Source organism: Aplidium turbinatum, chromosome 4 (assembly GCF_918807975.1).
Source record: "Aplidium turbinatum chromosome 4, kaAplTurb1.1, whole genome shotgun sequence".
In the NCBI taxonomy this organism is placed as follows: Eukaryota; Metazoa; Chordata; class Ascidiacea; order Aplousobranchia; family Polyclinidae; genus Aplidium; species Aplidium turbinatum.
Genome location: NC_137475.1, coordinates 42,296,733 through 42,312,915, shown reverse-complemented (window position 1 = coordinate 42,312,915; position 16,183 = coordinate 42,296,733). Strand labels below are relative to the sequence as shown.

The window sequence follows — 16,183 nt, the reverse complement described above, 5'->3', positions numbered from 1 at the left end:
TTATGGTAATAAGGTTTGCGTACAAAGTTTCGAACTCTAACTTTTCATGTTCGGTAGGTTACGTGTCAGATTCAGGGGCGCCGGAAGCGGGGGGGCGGCCGCCCCCCTTGCCCTCAATTTTTCTGCAGATGGAGGGGCAGGGGGGGCAATGGTGCCCTTTTAAATTCATGTAAGCTACTGCACATTTTGCAATATAACAATTTCTGCTATTCGCTTCAGTACAGGCCTTAAACCTCGTTTTTTATTTCGGCAGCCATCGTGGCCTACCGGGAGCTCCTTCTCGGCGGCCAAATCTGCGTGCTTGGAGGCCAAAATAAAAATAACGATAGCACAAGTAGGCCTAAATAGAATTAAACTTGAAACAATGCAAAAATGATCACTTAGCGTTGTTGAAGCCTGGGCGACGTCCTACAATAGAATCGTTGCCCCACGCAATAACTGCTTTATCGGGATTGTAATCCAGTACTGCGAGACCATCTAACGACACTCGCACGAGTGTCTCCAATGTGGCTGACTTTAAAGAAGTTTGCCACACCCCTAGAATTCTGTTTAGCAACGAAAAATAACGTTCGACATGTGTTGACGATGACGGCAAGGTAATAAAATAAGTATTTCAATGATGTGATTGACATTACTAAAAGAAGTATAATTTTTTGCAAAATATGATCAAAAAATGTTTTCCCCTTGGATGTCAACTAACCTATTTCTCCTTTTTAATGTCCGACAACATCGAATCGACATAAAAACGACAATATTGCCAGTCGATGTAAATTAGCACTTCGGATTAAGACTTTGTTAAAATAAACGTTGGAAATTACAAATAAGACTTACAGCGCTGGTGATCGCAGATGGATATATTTCATCAATAACAAATATTCCCGCATAATGCAACAGTGGCGATTATGACGCGCTGACCTAATTTTGCGTCACTCTTTGATACTACATATTTTCGACAGTTAATCCACGATCATTCTATTGCGAAATTAAATAATTGGCTAGAAGAGACCGGCGGCCAAACTTGGCCGATTGAGGAGGTAGCACCGGCGGTCATTCAAGCACTACTTAGCGGCCATGGCCGCAGGCTGCTTTAAGGCTTGACAGTAGGTTACATCATTATGACATAGCATGATGCCCTTCTTTGTATACCGGACACTTGTAGGATATCATTAGCCTACTCAATATATAGTGAGCTGATAGATTAGCATTGTCGCTATATCTTATCTTAAAACTTAAAAAAAATGGCCTTTTAGTAAACAAAAGTGCCCTTTTTTCGTAATCTTGCCCCCCCATTCAAAAATCGTTCCGGCGCCCCTGGTCAGATTTATGAAAGTGTGCTGCTGTCCTTGACATTGGTTAACATAACTCAGCAGCAACACTACATTTAACATCATTAAAAAAAAAATTAAGCGAATGTTTTGGGCTAGTCATAGCCTATAAGAAATATATATTTTTTTATAAGAAATACTAAAGCTAGGTAGTTAAAAGTTTGTTCAGTAGTTTCTCAGATGTTTTGATTTGACCATATTTTTGCTGTGATAGGCCTACTGTATGATTCTTTAGTATTTCTTTTAAAAACATTTTTTTATAGGCTTGAAAAGGTTGTATGACTAGAGACTAGCCGAAAACGTTTACTTATTGTTTTTATAATGTTAAATGTAGTGTTGTTGCTGAATTATCTTTGTTTATAGGTTAATATCTGGACACATTATCAAAACGAGTGTTTCAAGACAGGTGCTCACGCATGTAGGCCTAATTAAAGTTTACAAAGTTCAAAATAATTAGCGATTACGATTTATCATCCAATTTCTGTATTTAAACATGTAGCCTAGGCCACAATGACGCAAATATTAGGCTAGGCCTATACGTAGAAAATGTGTAGAAAACAATGGAGAATTAGCAGTGCTGGATCTATAAAAAAAAAGTGTAGGATAGGCCAACAATTTATTTCAATTCAATTTTTTCTTTGTCCAAACGCGAAAGCAACAAAAACACCTACGAATCAGAATGTTTATTCAAGCCATCCCTAATAGAAGCCCGATAAACAAGCATACAGTACCGTAACTTCTTATATCATTTAATAACTAACTCTAATGATCCTGACCTAAAATATTGATTTTATAATCGTAAATTATGATTAGCTCAACTTTTTTCGATTTGGAATTATGATTAGGCTAAGTTGTTTTATATTGAGATTGATTGAGTGAATCTTTATCCTCGGACTGAGAAAACTTCTTTGAGAGCCTAATCTTGGCAGTTTCGCATAGGCCTACTTGGAATATTTTCGGAAAACTTCACTGTGTCAATCTCAATAACCGGCCCTTTGTCAAATTCGTCAAGAGCCTATAGGCTACAACAGTGGTTTTCAACCAGGGGGTCGCAAAGAGGAAAAATAAAAAATTTAAAAGATTTAAGCAGAAAAAAGCTATCTCACTAATGCTGCCTTGTGCATGAATTCAATAAATGAGTATTTTATTCAACACAGTGGTATCATAATTTATATTGTTTGTATTTATGTTTTTTTGTGGTATTGCGCTTATGCCTGAATCAAATTTTTTGGAAGGGGTTCGTTAGTTGCATCAACGACATTAGGTTGTTAAAATGGATCGCAGAATGAAAGAGGTTGAAAACCACTGCTCTATAAGTATGTGAAACTACCAGGAATAACCTATCAAGGCTTTGCCAGTCCGAGGATAGCCTACAGATTTAAAAGCAACCAAGGCTTTAAACCTCAGACACCGGCTCGGTCACAAAGATTGACAGATTGAAGTTTCCTATTGTTGGCATGTTGTTGCCGGGGAATTATTTCATCCACGGGTGCCTTAATGGAGAGCAGTGCTTAACCTGCATTGCTCAGGCGACAGGCGCACACCTTGAAAGTCGAACCACCGCCGCTTAATCTTGAAGCTTTTTCGTCACGAAGTCACGCGCTAACCAACTGTCGAGCTACCGGTACCGTATCGTTTTCAATTTTTAATTTGAAAATTACAGTTTGAAAACTTTAAGTTTGAAAATAGACAAACGGTTGTATGCTATTAGTGTTAATTTCTTAATTTACAAAAAAGGTTATGTGGTTATTGGAGAAGCTTTCTAAAATTGTTTGGTTGCTGATAAATTCGGCAGCCGTGGCCGAGTGGTTAGCGCGTTGGGCTCGCAGTCGAGAGTCTGCATGTTCTACTCCAGCCACCCGCACTTGCTGTTGTTTCTCTAGGCAAGAAACTTTACGATAATTGCCTCTACTCAGTGATCGATTTCGAGTAATTGGTAGTACCAAATTTAAGTCATAAGTAGAGTAGACAACCGGAAACAGACATTGCCGTCGGCTGCAGCGTGGGTCAGGTGTATGTCGGAAGGCCTATACCAGAGGTCGGCAACCTTTTTTTAACAAAGAGCCATTCTGCTTCATCTTCCAAAAAATGTGACCAGCAAAGAGCCGCAAAATTTAACATACGTATTCGTGATATTTCTGTAAATATACAGTAAGATAGAACACCAGTATCGACAACAGCAGGTACTTCACTTTCTATTTGTCTGTTTGTCAACAATTTTTTTTATTAAGAATACAATCATTTTAGCACTTTTCGTCAAACAAGTAGAAAGTAAATCTCATAAGAAAATTATAAAAAAAAACGCTTTGCTACATCACGCCAAGACAGCCATCAAAATGTGAGGCTAGAGATCTGAATACTTGCAGACGACTTCATCCAATAAACACAATTCCCTGTGCTTTAACGCTTTTGGCAATGTTTTGTTTTTAATTTGAATAACCAGGTTCACTATTGAACCTGATATCGTTTAATTTTTGTACCTGATTAAATTATTATTATTAATTTAATAATAATAACCAAACGTAAATTTAAAATCCAACTTTTGTCAAATCTAGAGGGAGCCGCTTTAGAGGAGCTAAAGAGCCGCATGTGGCTCCGGAGCCGCAGGTTGCCGACCACTGGCCTATACCGATGCATAGCGCTCAAGTCCGCTTTCCGCAATGCAGGATAAAGATAAACAAACAAACAAAAAATTTCCTTCCCATATCCGAAAGCTGTAGCAGAATCATCACTAGTGGCGGTAGAGCAATTGTTGTTTTGTTTTTAATTTTGTGTGCAAAGCAGCGAGTTGTGTGCCGTGTTTTGCTAAATAATGGCAGCAATGTCTTGCGAAAGCGCTGCAGCAACCGTAATGGCTGATATATCATCGACTGTTAATACCGAAAATGTACCTCAAGAAACTTTAGGGGACATAGGGAAGGTCATAGGCAAGCTAAGTGGTACAGATATAGATTACTGTATCAAAAAGCACAGAGTGGTAATTGGAAGAAATAGTGTGACTGAAAAAGTTGACGTAGATGTTGGACTGTCGTCGTACGTGTCACGCAAACATCTTCAGATCAATTATGAAAGAGGTCGATTTTTTCTGGTTTGCTTGGGAAAGAATGGCATTTTTATCGATGGACAATTTCAACGTCTTGGAAGCAATTCAATACCACTCGACCAAGCGTGAGTGTTTGTTGATGCTATAGTTGTAGAGATCACTCGAGCGTGCGATCAAGCTAGCTAGTGATTGGTCAAATAGACGTCACGTGTTTCACACGTAAACAAACTTTAGCCTTTCTGCAGACTGGCTGCCAAATAAACATGTTTCACTGCGATTTTACAAAATTTAAAGATTTTAATTTGTAAATGACAAGTGAAGTATTGTCGGTGACCAAACAATAGGTTTACCATCTTCAGTATACCGTTTTGACATTAGGCTGTGCTTACATTTCTTCAATGCCAAACAACATGAGTTTGCATTGTTACCATAAGGAAACAGAATGCAACTTGGTAAAAATCCTCCAAGTGAAAACTTTTTTGGTTCTAAATCCTCCATTTTTATAATTCACATTGTAATCACCCCCAACCCCAATAATATAGTGAATAAACATTTTTTAAGTACGGTATGGCATAACAAAGAAAATTTGAATTTTTTTGATTTATTGAATCTTTATCTTCGGACTGGGAAAGCTTCTTGCAGAGCTTAATCCTGGCAGTTTCACGTACTTGTAGAGGCTTTGAATCACTGACACAGGCCGGTCACCAAGATTGACAGAGTGAAGTTTCCGATTGTTGAAGTCATGTTGCCGGGGAATTATTTCATCCATTAGGTACCGCTGAATTTTATGATATTGGAATAGTGTTTATGACAATGGCAGTATTTTTTATGACATCAACATTTTAAGAAAACCAATGCTTTAACTCAAAAAATAAGAGCCCAAAATGTACCTAGATACTAAACTCATGTTCAGCAAACGTTTTGAAAACTACATTTATAGCACTGATCATGAAGACAGTATCCTTATCGAAACGTTTGCTGAATATGAGTTTAGTATCTACATTTTGGGGTCTTTATTTTTTGATTAGATTAACCAGGCATTCCAACCATTTTGCGTCTATGCTTTTACTTTAATTAGTGTGTATCATCTAATGCTGCTACAGTACAGAGTTATACCGGTAGTAACTTTATTAAAGTTATACTGATATTATGTGTTCAACTAAATGTTTTTACATTTATACTGAAGGGAATTTGTATCCATACCCAATCAAGTAACTTTATGTGTGCCGTGTGGTGTTGTTTATGGAAAGGAGAAGCATAATCTTTAAGTTGCTGTACTTCTGAGTAGGAAGAGCATAACACACATGGTTTTATAGCGCGAAAACAAAGTTATTTGACATTTTTACTTTGCAGATGTGTTATTCGATTTCCAAGCACAAATATCTGTCTCAGTTTCAACCCAAATCCACAAGAAGGTTGTAGTACCAATTTACACCTGCCAATTACAGTACCGGTATGTGAAGTAGTTGAATGTGCAATGAAATATGACAAAGTGTTTTTTAGCACCCAATTTCTTCATTAACCTACCAAACAGAAATTAATTAACCAAAATATTGGTATATCATACTATTCAAGCTGCAGTTTTCCTTAATCAAAACAATGGCACCATAATTTGATAAATTTTAGAAACTATGTAAACTACACAAATACTGTATCAATAATGCTTACTTTATTCATTTTATCAGTACGTTTTTGTGTTGTGCCATCGTTGCTGAACAGGTTGTGTTAACCTGTTTTAGCCACCTTGATAAAGTCAGTCGTGCTGACTGACGAAACGTCGGAAATACAAAAGCTAGTTATCATCTTTAACATCAGGAGGTAACCTAGTAAATAGTCACCAGAAGAACGCAAATTACTTTTATTACTGTATCAATGTTGACTTATTCAGTATTTATATAGATTGCTCTACTCACATTTTTGGAAGCTGGTATACAAGTCTCTGCCCTGGTCAAAAATACCACAATGTCATACATTGGAATTGATCAAAAATATAGAATGAAACTACTTTACCTTTACTTTACTGTTCGTATACTTCACTCTATACGTCTTGGTCGATTCCAATCTTTAATATATATTCATGTTATAGTATTTATCACCCGGGTGGATACTTGTACACTAGCCTCTTTGTTGCTAGCATTTCTATAACTATTTCTGTTTTACATGTTAGATGGATGTTCCGATACTATTTTCCATCATATATATTTCTCCAAAAAGGTAAAGGTGGTTTTTATATGTAATTTCAAACATTGGGCAATGAGAAGATAAAGTTCTCATGATACTAAGTATTTGGCACTAAGGAGAGTAAGGTGGCCAGTTCCTTTCTCTTGACCACATTTTCTTCAGCAACTGTGCCCACCCAATTTTTTACACCTTGGATAGAGGTGAGCAATGTTTTTTACCCATCAACTTGAGCGGGAGTCAAACCAGGATCACATTGTAGAAAAGGGAGCCTTATTTGCTGCACCACCTTACTACTTTTTTTCTCCCACGTTTTTATGTGATGTTTTTGGTTTTCAGCATGTCGGCCAACCTACACCGCATTCCGCAGTTGAAAATGAGCCTCTGCCACGCAATGGAAATGTTTCTGTGTCTTTGCCCCAAAATCAATCTTCATTGTTTGTTCATCAATCACAAGTAGGCGTGAGAACATTTCCATCACCTCCATTTAAACATGTGGCTCATGCATTTCTAAGCGCTCCTCCATCCCCAACAGGAACAATAAGGTTTGTTTTGTCACCTTAAAGGCATTGCATTATTAAAAGAACAGGTCGTCATGCATTTGTATTCTATGTTTTCATGAGAGCCATTTTATTGTTCAAGCCTTCAATATTTGTTTGTTTGTTTGTTTATCTTTATCCTGCATTGCGGGAAAGCGGACTTGAGCGCTATGCATCGGTGTGCGCCTTCCGACATACACCTGACCTACGCTGCAGCCGACGGCAATGTCTGTTTCCGGTTGTCTACTCTACTTATGACTTAAATTTGGTACTACCCATTACTCGAAATCGATCACTGGGTAGAGGCAATTATCGTTAAGTTTCTTGCCCAGAGAAACAACAGCAAGTGCGGGTGGCTGGAGTCGAACATGCAGGCTCTCGAATGCTCTCAATTTGTCACAAATATGTCATGTTGTGTCCCTATGTTTTGTGCAAAAAAGCAAAGGTTTTACCACAATTGATATAACTTATACATCTCTATTTTTACTAAAAAAAATCAATTTGCACAAGTTGTAAGTACAGCATTTCCAAGTAAAAGTTATCTTATGGTATTTTTAGTTCAAAATTGTTTAATATTTTTTTTCAGTGCTGTGAATTCATGTCCATCCAGCCCAAAAAGAGGAACTTTTCATCCAAGTTGTAGGATCACAGCTGATCTTCATGCAGCAGCTTCAGCTATTGCAGCCAGTGTAAGTAAATTCTGAACCGGATGTTGTATTTTCAAGAAAGGAAGATAACTTCTCTCATGTTTTGTCACAAAAAGTAGCACAAGGAAATCAGTAGGTGGTATACTAAATCAGGCACGCAGCTGAGATCCTAGTAATATTCAGTTTACAAGAATGTATACTCTGCATATAGGTAGAGTAAATACAGCTCACTGTATAAGTTTTTGGAAGTACTGGTGTATGAAAAACTGCCAATGGTAAGCTGTAGAAAGTTTCTTAGTATGAAGATAGGATACTTTTGCAAAAGTCAGCAGGCTGAATTGTAATGAATCGATTTTCTGTGTAAACAATATTTCAGAGCTACTCCTTGCATGCTTTCGCTCTTGCCATTAAATTGGCCTAATATGTGATTTGTTGAAAAGATTTCTACGTCTCAGGTTGACGGAAAGCAGAACGCGAAAGGTGCCACCAACCCTGAAAGTTCAGACGCCAAACCTCCGTATTCATATGCTCAACTCATTGTGCAGGTGTGCTCCAAGCCACTAAGTTTGCTCGCTCATTCATCAATATACTGTAGTCCCTGATTATTAAACCCAACGATTTTGAATTAAACCCAACAATCAGAACCGGACGATTTTGGGCTTATTAAGCGGGTGGGCCTATTAAGCGGGGGACAATTCTCATATAAGGGTACTTTGTCACCCTTATACATTCATTAACGGTGGGCTTAATAAGCAGGAACTATATTAGTTTTAGTTGTAAAATGCATTTATAAAAGCAGAAAAAGTATGCTGCTCTTGCAACTTGGACAAGAACTATTTAATTGAAGTGATTTATGCAAGGGAATATGCAACTTTCTGAAAACTAAGAACAGAGTATTCTATTGTTGAATGTTTTTCAAATCACTTGTCAATCTGAAACCGTTTTTGGGTTAGACGCACACAAAGTCAATTAATTGTGCCAAAACATTGAATGAGATTGTCCAAAGTGCCGTAAGTTCAAAGAGACATTTCAGTTCTATGTACTTTGACTCTGTTTGTGTTTTAGGCGATATCTTCTGCTCCCCTGAAGCAGTTAACGCTAAGTGATATTTATGCTCACATTACAAAGAACTATCCATACTACAAAACTGCGGATAAAGGATGGCAGGTGCGCAGTTTGTGAGTTTGCAACAAGATCTGAGAAATTCAAGTAATATGTTTGTTTGCGGTGGCGAGCAGTCACTCGATTTTTGGTGTGCTTTTAGTTTTCAAAAAAGTAAAGTTTAATTGAAATTCAAATTCCTTAAATTTTGCGCATTTTCTTACGGGCCGGCAGCTTTTCTTTTTCGCTTGGAGTCATTCAGGCGATTTAAAAAATTTGATCTATTTATGGCTTCATATGAATTTGTGTGTTCCTGCCGGATTCGAACAAACATTTTTGGATTCAAGCCTAGACCAGCTAGCTCAACAACTCTTGTTTGAATTGAACAATCATTGTTTTCGTGATTTTTAGAACTCCATTCGTCATAATCTCTCCCTGAATCGGTACTTCGTCAAAGTCCCACGTTCACAAGAAGAATCAGGTAAAGGTTCCTTCTGGAAAATCGATTTGCAATCCGAAAAGAAACTGGTGGAACAAGCCTGGCGAAAGAGGCGGCAGAGAGCTGTTCCGTGTATTTCCACTTCCCTGCCGCTTTCGGACTTCGCAGTTATACGGTTTGTCTCTGCTAAGTTTTGTAGTAAAACATCCATTTAAAATATTATTTTATCTCAATCGTGCCTCGGCGAGGTCACTAAAAGCCGTCATGAGTGAAAGTTAATCACTATCAAAAATCTGCTCCGTATCATTGAAGACGCGTGTGATTTTCCTGGAAGAGAGTTGGTCAGTTATAAAGCTGGAGTATGTGGTAAGTTTAACTGTTATTTAGGAGAGGTTAAACTGTTATTTTTTTATTCACTATGTGGTAAGTGTTGTTAAGAATTTAACGATTGTAGGAGTTCATTGCGTTCTTGTCGCTTACTGCATAGGTCCAAATAGAGCCGTAAGGCCATTGAGGTTATTTTGAAACGCAAAGTTGCTAAAAACTTTTCTATTTGGATCTTCTTCGCCACGTAGCAATAAACCACCACACGACTTTACCACAACACACACGCAAGTTGACTTCTGGACTTTTCAGGTCGGCACCGGTATCCCCCAATCGATCAAACCCAATTTCGCCTCTTTCCAGCTCTCAAGGGTCGGTGCCTTTTTCACAAACAGACATTCCTTATCCTACCCATGATGCTGGGGCTAACGAAGGGTCCAGGGCTGTGAAAGTGGAAGCCAGGTAGCGTAAAGAAGGAATGAAGTATTCAGCAAATTAACCAACTGTTTAACTTTGTTGATTGGCTTATTTGCTTTTGAAGAATTCTTGATCTGTGAGTTTGTGCGCCCGAGAGAATTGTTATGGCAATGCTCACGTTCTCTGCGCTGATGACTCATAACAAATATGGTTACCAAGCCAGCTGTCAATCGTCTCGGAACAGACTCACTGTTTCTGAAACTGGCAAAGAAACTAACTGAGATGTGAGAATAGTTATCTGCCTAGAACGTTGCAAAGGTTTTGTGCCGAATAGTCTGCAGCTCGTTCGGCTAGAACAGAATGCGGGGGGCCTAAGACAAGAAGGCGGCAAAATAAATCATACTACCAGAAGTTAAATCATAACCGAGTTTTAATATTTTGTTAAAAGGTGTGCACAATCTGCACCTGGCTCCCCTACCAACCATGGGCGTCATGTTGCCATGGATACCCCACCAAATGTTGCTTGTGACACGTCATTGATTGTTCCCTCGTCGCAACAGGTCGTGACATCAGTCGGTGTCGTATCACTTGCAGACAACAAAGTGATCTGGCCTTTACAACCGATCAATGCCTCAGGTTGGTCTTTAGAAATAATATTAGTTTACGTTGATTACAATCACAAACAGCAGTTTCATTACGTTTGTGTTGTCGTACTGGTCTTGCCATGGCTAATGGCAGCTGTAGCATTTATGCAACCACAGTTTATTGGTTCACTAATGTTTTTTACACAGTGGAAGCATACATCTTGAAGACTAGCGAGCATATATTTACAGTACGTAAGCTACGTATGTTGCACTACCTCAGGTCTCGTGCTGGATAACAATCTTCAGGGCCAAACTTCTTCAAATAGAATAATCTCTGCATCGGGCACTTTATCTCTGGAATGTACAGTAGCCTAAAGTGTATGTAATGTTTATGTGCATGCGTGTGAAAGAAGCAAATTAATTTAGAATATCTAACTGACTAGGAACCCAGCAATTTACTACATTGGCTACCTCAGTTCCATACGAAGACACAACTCAGAAATCTTGTGCTTCCACCTCAGCATCGCAGCAATCCACTGCAGGTACAGACCGCGTGAAAACCCTTATATGGTTTTGAGAAGACGATTTTCATTTCACGTATTTTGTTCCTTTTGAACATTTGGGACAAAAGAGACGCTTCGAAACAATTATCAAACTGTCATTGTGTCGGAGCTGGATCTGGCCCTACAATGCAAGTAAGCTTAAGGCCTGAACTTGGCACAAACAAATATTTCCCAAGTATGAGCCCAAACAATAAATTTTCTGAGTGAATAAAATTAGTAGAAAAAGCAAGCTAGCCTATTTACACATCTACGACATTCAAGGCTGTAAAGCCAGTGTTGTCTGGTAAAATAGATGATTGATCTCATGATCATTGATTGAATCTTCCCTCTTCTGCATGTCCAGAAGTTTTACCAGCATCCACAGTGACGCATCCGACTTCCGCATCGATAGCAGTTTCAACACCATCAGCACAAAATCAACAGCTACTTCAACAACAGCAACAGAAGTACCAGCAACAACTATTGATGGTGACCGGCCGTTCCCCCCAAATTGTTCATCACGCTATTCCAGTTAACTTTGGGACGCTAATAGCCGCTCCTGGCCGCTTCGTCAATCCTAATGTGCCATTCGTTGTGCCGGCTCCAGGTAAGGCCACGGGTTGGCACAACCTAGACAGCAGATCAACCGTTTATTCCATTGCTTCAATGTTTGCAGGTTGTTATGCTGTCTGGGAAAGTTACCACAAAATTTTATTACCTAGATATTGTGTTGGTTAAAGAAGAGGTTACTGTTTTAGAAGTTTAACTTACTACTATGTGTCGCTTGGGTCAGGGATATTTGGGTTATTGGAGGACCCAGAACAATAAATATATAGTAGATCTATCACTTTGCATCATAAACATCCTCCTTGTGGCTACGCTTTCTAGGTTGATTTGAATTTTTATTCTCGGACTGAGAAAGCCTCTGATAGGTTATTCATGTTCATGACACTTTCAAATACTTGTAGAGGCTTTGATCTGATTCTTTTGTTCCGCCGGTAGGCGGTGCTCGACTGAACTTCTATCATTGGAGCGTTGTTGGATCACTTTTAAATAAAAGTATATATACCAACTTTTACATGTTAATAGAGGTAGTAGTCCTGGTGTAGCGATGGCGGATCCAAAAGGGAGGGGGGCGATTGCTTTCTTCTAAAACACAGAAAAATAACTTTATTTACGATGTATTTGTAAAGTTGAATTAATGTAGACCTTCACATTATTGTGTTTTGGTGAAATCGCCCCCGCTCCTCTAAGGTTACTTGCTGGGTCCGTCCCTGTGGTGTAGTACAAACTGATCTCTCGCTCGTATGACGTTGCGAATACTTTTGCAGTGACTCAGCAATATCTAGCAAAACGAGCCAGCGGAGAAACAACCACCAACGTTGGAGCTGGTCAAGCCAAGAAAGCTAAATCCGAAGGTGGTTTTCAAAATTAATTTCTCGTATGAGTCTGAATAAAAAAAATAACGTTACATAAAATGCTGAAACTAAACTTGCTGCACTGAAAATGAGAAGGCGTTTGTTCAAAAATGAATTTGGTTTCTTCATTTTTGGATTTATTCTTCATAATCAGCATTCCTTGTGTGCTTATGGGATCCAGTATTTCAAGAGGCTGATTGCTTTGTTGTGAGAATATTTATTATTGATCTAACAAACTTCTAATCTAAATCTTAATCCCTCAAGCGAACAACTTATTCTCACAGACGTTACATCACAGTAAAGAGAAAGTTACCTTGACTTGATGACCTCCAGCGACGTCCATCAGTAGACAGCAAATCAGCCGTTTTGTACACTGGTAGCAATGTACTATTGTATATACTCAGACATGTTCAACCAGTGGCCCGCGGGCCGCACTGCGGCACGCCAGGTTGTTCCGTGCGGCCCGCGTGGTGCTCAGCAAAATCTTAGAAGTTCATACTAGCCATCACTATTTGATGCAGTTTACATCAAAGCAATGGAAATTTTCGCACGCTGTGTACAGAAATATTGCGTTTTGTGATACAAGAATGCTGCGTTGCATAATTTCGCAATGGCATTGTACAATACCGTCGTAGTTGATACTTGATAGCGTTGTTGGTGCTTCATAGATAGTCTACTGTTGAAAACGATTTGGTGAACTTATACAAAAACTATGTTAGAGGGAATCATCAGAATCTTGTCGACCATGCCTTAAAAACCATTTCTCTTTTTGGAAGCACGTAGGCCTATTGCTGTGAGCAATTTTTATCTAAGATGAAATGTTGCAAAGGAAAGCAAAGAGGCCAACTATTGGATCAACATTTGAAAAATCAACTTCGAGTTGCTTGTAGTTCTGTGAAAGCAAATATTCTAAAAGTTTGCAAAGAAATGCAACAGCAAAAATCACATTAATCTGTGATTAAATACGCTTGACTGAATTTAGTTTCCTCATCTTCTATCTACAATTATTATTCACAGTTTTTCAGTAAACTTCGCACAAGTATGTCGTGGACTGCATTAAATCTATTTCTGAAGTATATAAACTACTTTCATAGGAAAGTAGTTTTATGATACTAATTTTTTCTGAAAAAATCATGTGGCCCGCGTTATCATTCAAAACTTTGTATTTGGCCCTCCAGCGAAAAAGGTTGCTCATGCCTGGTATAAACATATGTACAATGTAAAAAACGATTGATTTGCTGTCTGGGTACTAGCATTGGCGGACCAAGTTGTTCCCTCAATGGTCATCTAAGTCAAGTTGTCGAAAGTAAACGAAAATTAAAATCAACGTTAAGATTATTGTAGTGCAAGAGTTAGCCATGAATCTCAGCAAGGGAAGTGATAGTTTGGGCTAATTGTGGCTGTTGGTGCTAAAACTCGGGCTTTGAGTTACAAATTTTCAAGCCTCTCATGATTTATTTCTTAATAAACCTATTTCTACCATTTACGAGGTAAATTTGAGACCACTAGGACACAGGGTGGAAGGGAGCGCTTTTAACAAAACACAATGACGTGTAGGCCTACATTAATCCAACCTTGCATAATGCACATACACCGTGAATACAATTACTTTTCTGTGTTTTAGAGAGGGAGTCTGGATCCACCACTGCTAGGATACTGGCCCGGTGGAAAAACAACAATTAAATTTCTTGTTTTCTTTGCGACTTGACCAAAATCTAATTTCATTCAGACAACAACGCCGGTGGGTCACCAAGCAAGCCGAGTGATTGACGGGCGTCAACAGAATGCCTTTGCAAACCCACGTCGTCTGCGAGGAGAAAGACGCGACGATGTTTATCGATGATGTCATATTGTTGTAGTGCCAACTGCACGACCACAAACTTGGCTGCGAACGCCTCGGGTTGTGCCCGAGCGAAGAAATTTTAGCCTGAAAATAAGTTATTTTTTACTTTAGTTTAACGTTTGCATTTGTTGAATCAATGTAAAAAAATGCCTACTTTTCTGGCTTAGATTTTTTAACATTGATTTAACGTCTGATTATGTTGGATCGATGTAAAACGTTTGCAATCTTGTCCGGGATTAGAGAAGTTTATGTTTTGTTTATGATTAAGAAAGATTTTTTGATGAAATTAATTTTTTAAGTGTGGACTATAAAAGACGAGGTTCATTGATGAAATTATTGTCAACAAAGCGTTTTTTCTCAAATGCGTAAACTACGAAACGTAGTTTTGTGTGGTTCACAGCGTATAGTTGATCACGTGTTGTTAATTTTTGCTTTAAAGTGCAAAACATGTAATCAATCTGTTGTGTTGAGTTCTTTTGGGTTATTCTAAGGACAAATACTTTACGGGACACGAAATTAGGCATATCCACTAACACTAGAAGGGTCTTATCATTAATCTGACTAATCTTTTACAGCTTTCCTCGTTACCAGCTTACCTTCGGCGTAAACTTTGCTTTGTTTTGTAGGGTTTTTGCTTATTTTAAGTCCCCTAGTGTAGGGTTTTGCTAATAATTAGCTATCTTTTTAATGTAGGGTTTTTCTAATTGAGAGACTCTGAGTCTCTAGCTACAAAAAGAGTAATTTAGGCTTCTGTCTTGAGGTATGGTTTCCTACAAAAATTTAACAAGTAAAATGGAACATTAAATATATTTTATTATTAATCAAAGTTACAATTTTGCTATTCGGGGAATTGAGAAAAATGTCTAACCAATTTAGTTTGTTGAGACGGGTGTCAGATGAGCGACATTCTCCCGTCGTTAATTTTATCTTCTCGTTCTCGTGTTCAGTCCGTTCGCTTTGCAAGTCTGTCACTGAGTGTTTGCATTTTTCGATTCCCCGCTTATGTCATAATATACCGGTAATACCTTTTTATCAGTAATAGCCTATCGTGAGAGTTATGAAAGCAAAACCGGTTACATAGTTGTGTCGCTTTAGAAATACAGATGTGTTGAGCTAAACTCCATGTGAGTGACATTGGTTAAACAGGAAGCGTGACCTAAGTTTCGTGAGAAGTTAGGTTTTGAATTTGCAGCGTTGAAATGCATTTTGCAATTCTGATAAGTTTCGGTTAAACGTTAAAATATAAATTTGTTGCTTAAAAACATGGTACATGCAGTGGCGTGTTTAGAAAGTTTGTTAGGGGGAGGCCAAGACATTGTGTCAGTCAGCCGCGTAGCCGCTGACTCGGCGGTTGGAGGCCAATGAGGGACTGGGGCAGGCGCGGATTTATGGAGGGGGCCCGGCCCCCCCCGAAATTTTGTGAAAAATTGTATGTTTTCGCATCAAATGGTTTGATATGCTTCTAAACAGCTGATATTAGTCCCTCGGCATCACAATTGATGAAAATGGTTGTTTTAATGTCTATTTTCTAGCATATCGTATATGTCGTAGTATCATTGTTCATATCTGTTTAGCTTTTTCTTTCTTTTTAATTGATTTTCAAATTTTCTGGCCCCCCCCGAAAAAAACTCTTAGATTCGCGCCTGGACTGGGGGTAGTACACATGGGGTAGTCAGTGGTAGTAGGCTACACAGTAGGCTCAAATTTGATGAAAATGGCTGTTAATTGGTTCAAATGTTTTCTACTTGGGTTAAAATTAGACTTATTTGACCTTTTAAATAGG

At 38.5% G+C, this 16,183-nt stretch overlaps 1 protein-coding gene across 2 annotated transcripts; it reads left to right on the top strand.

The window, feature by feature from the left end:
- The first annotated feature begins 4,128 nt into the window (after positions 1 to 4,128).
- On the top strand, positions 4,129 to 15,521 carry LOC145769401 (forkhead box protein K2-like). 2 transcript variants are annotated; one of them, XM_082581030.1, is made up of 13 exons: positions 4,129 to 4,493; positions 5,722 to 5,821; positions 6,886 to 7,091; positions 7,672 to 7,774; positions 8,188 to 8,277; positions 8,798 to 8,899; positions 9,245 to 9,447; positions 9,909 to 10,058; positions 10,462 to 10,649; positions 11,041 to 11,139; positions 11,504 to 11,746; positions 12,471 to 12,557; positions 14,287 to 15,521. In XM_082581030.1, the coding sequence occupies exons 1-13, from the start codon at positions 4,138 to 4,140 to the stop codon at positions 14,325 to 14,327; spliced, it is 1,968 nt and encodes a 655-aa protein (XP_082437156.1). In that variant the 5' UTR covers positions 4,129 to 4,137; the 3' UTR covers positions 14,328 to 15,521. The 2 variants fall into 2 exon arrangements, with proteins under 2 accessions (XP_082437156.1, XP_082437155.1); XM_082581029.1 differs by having other exon boundaries at positions 14,182 to 15,521.
- The last annotated feature ends 662 nt before the right edge of the window (positions 15,522 to 16,183 follow it).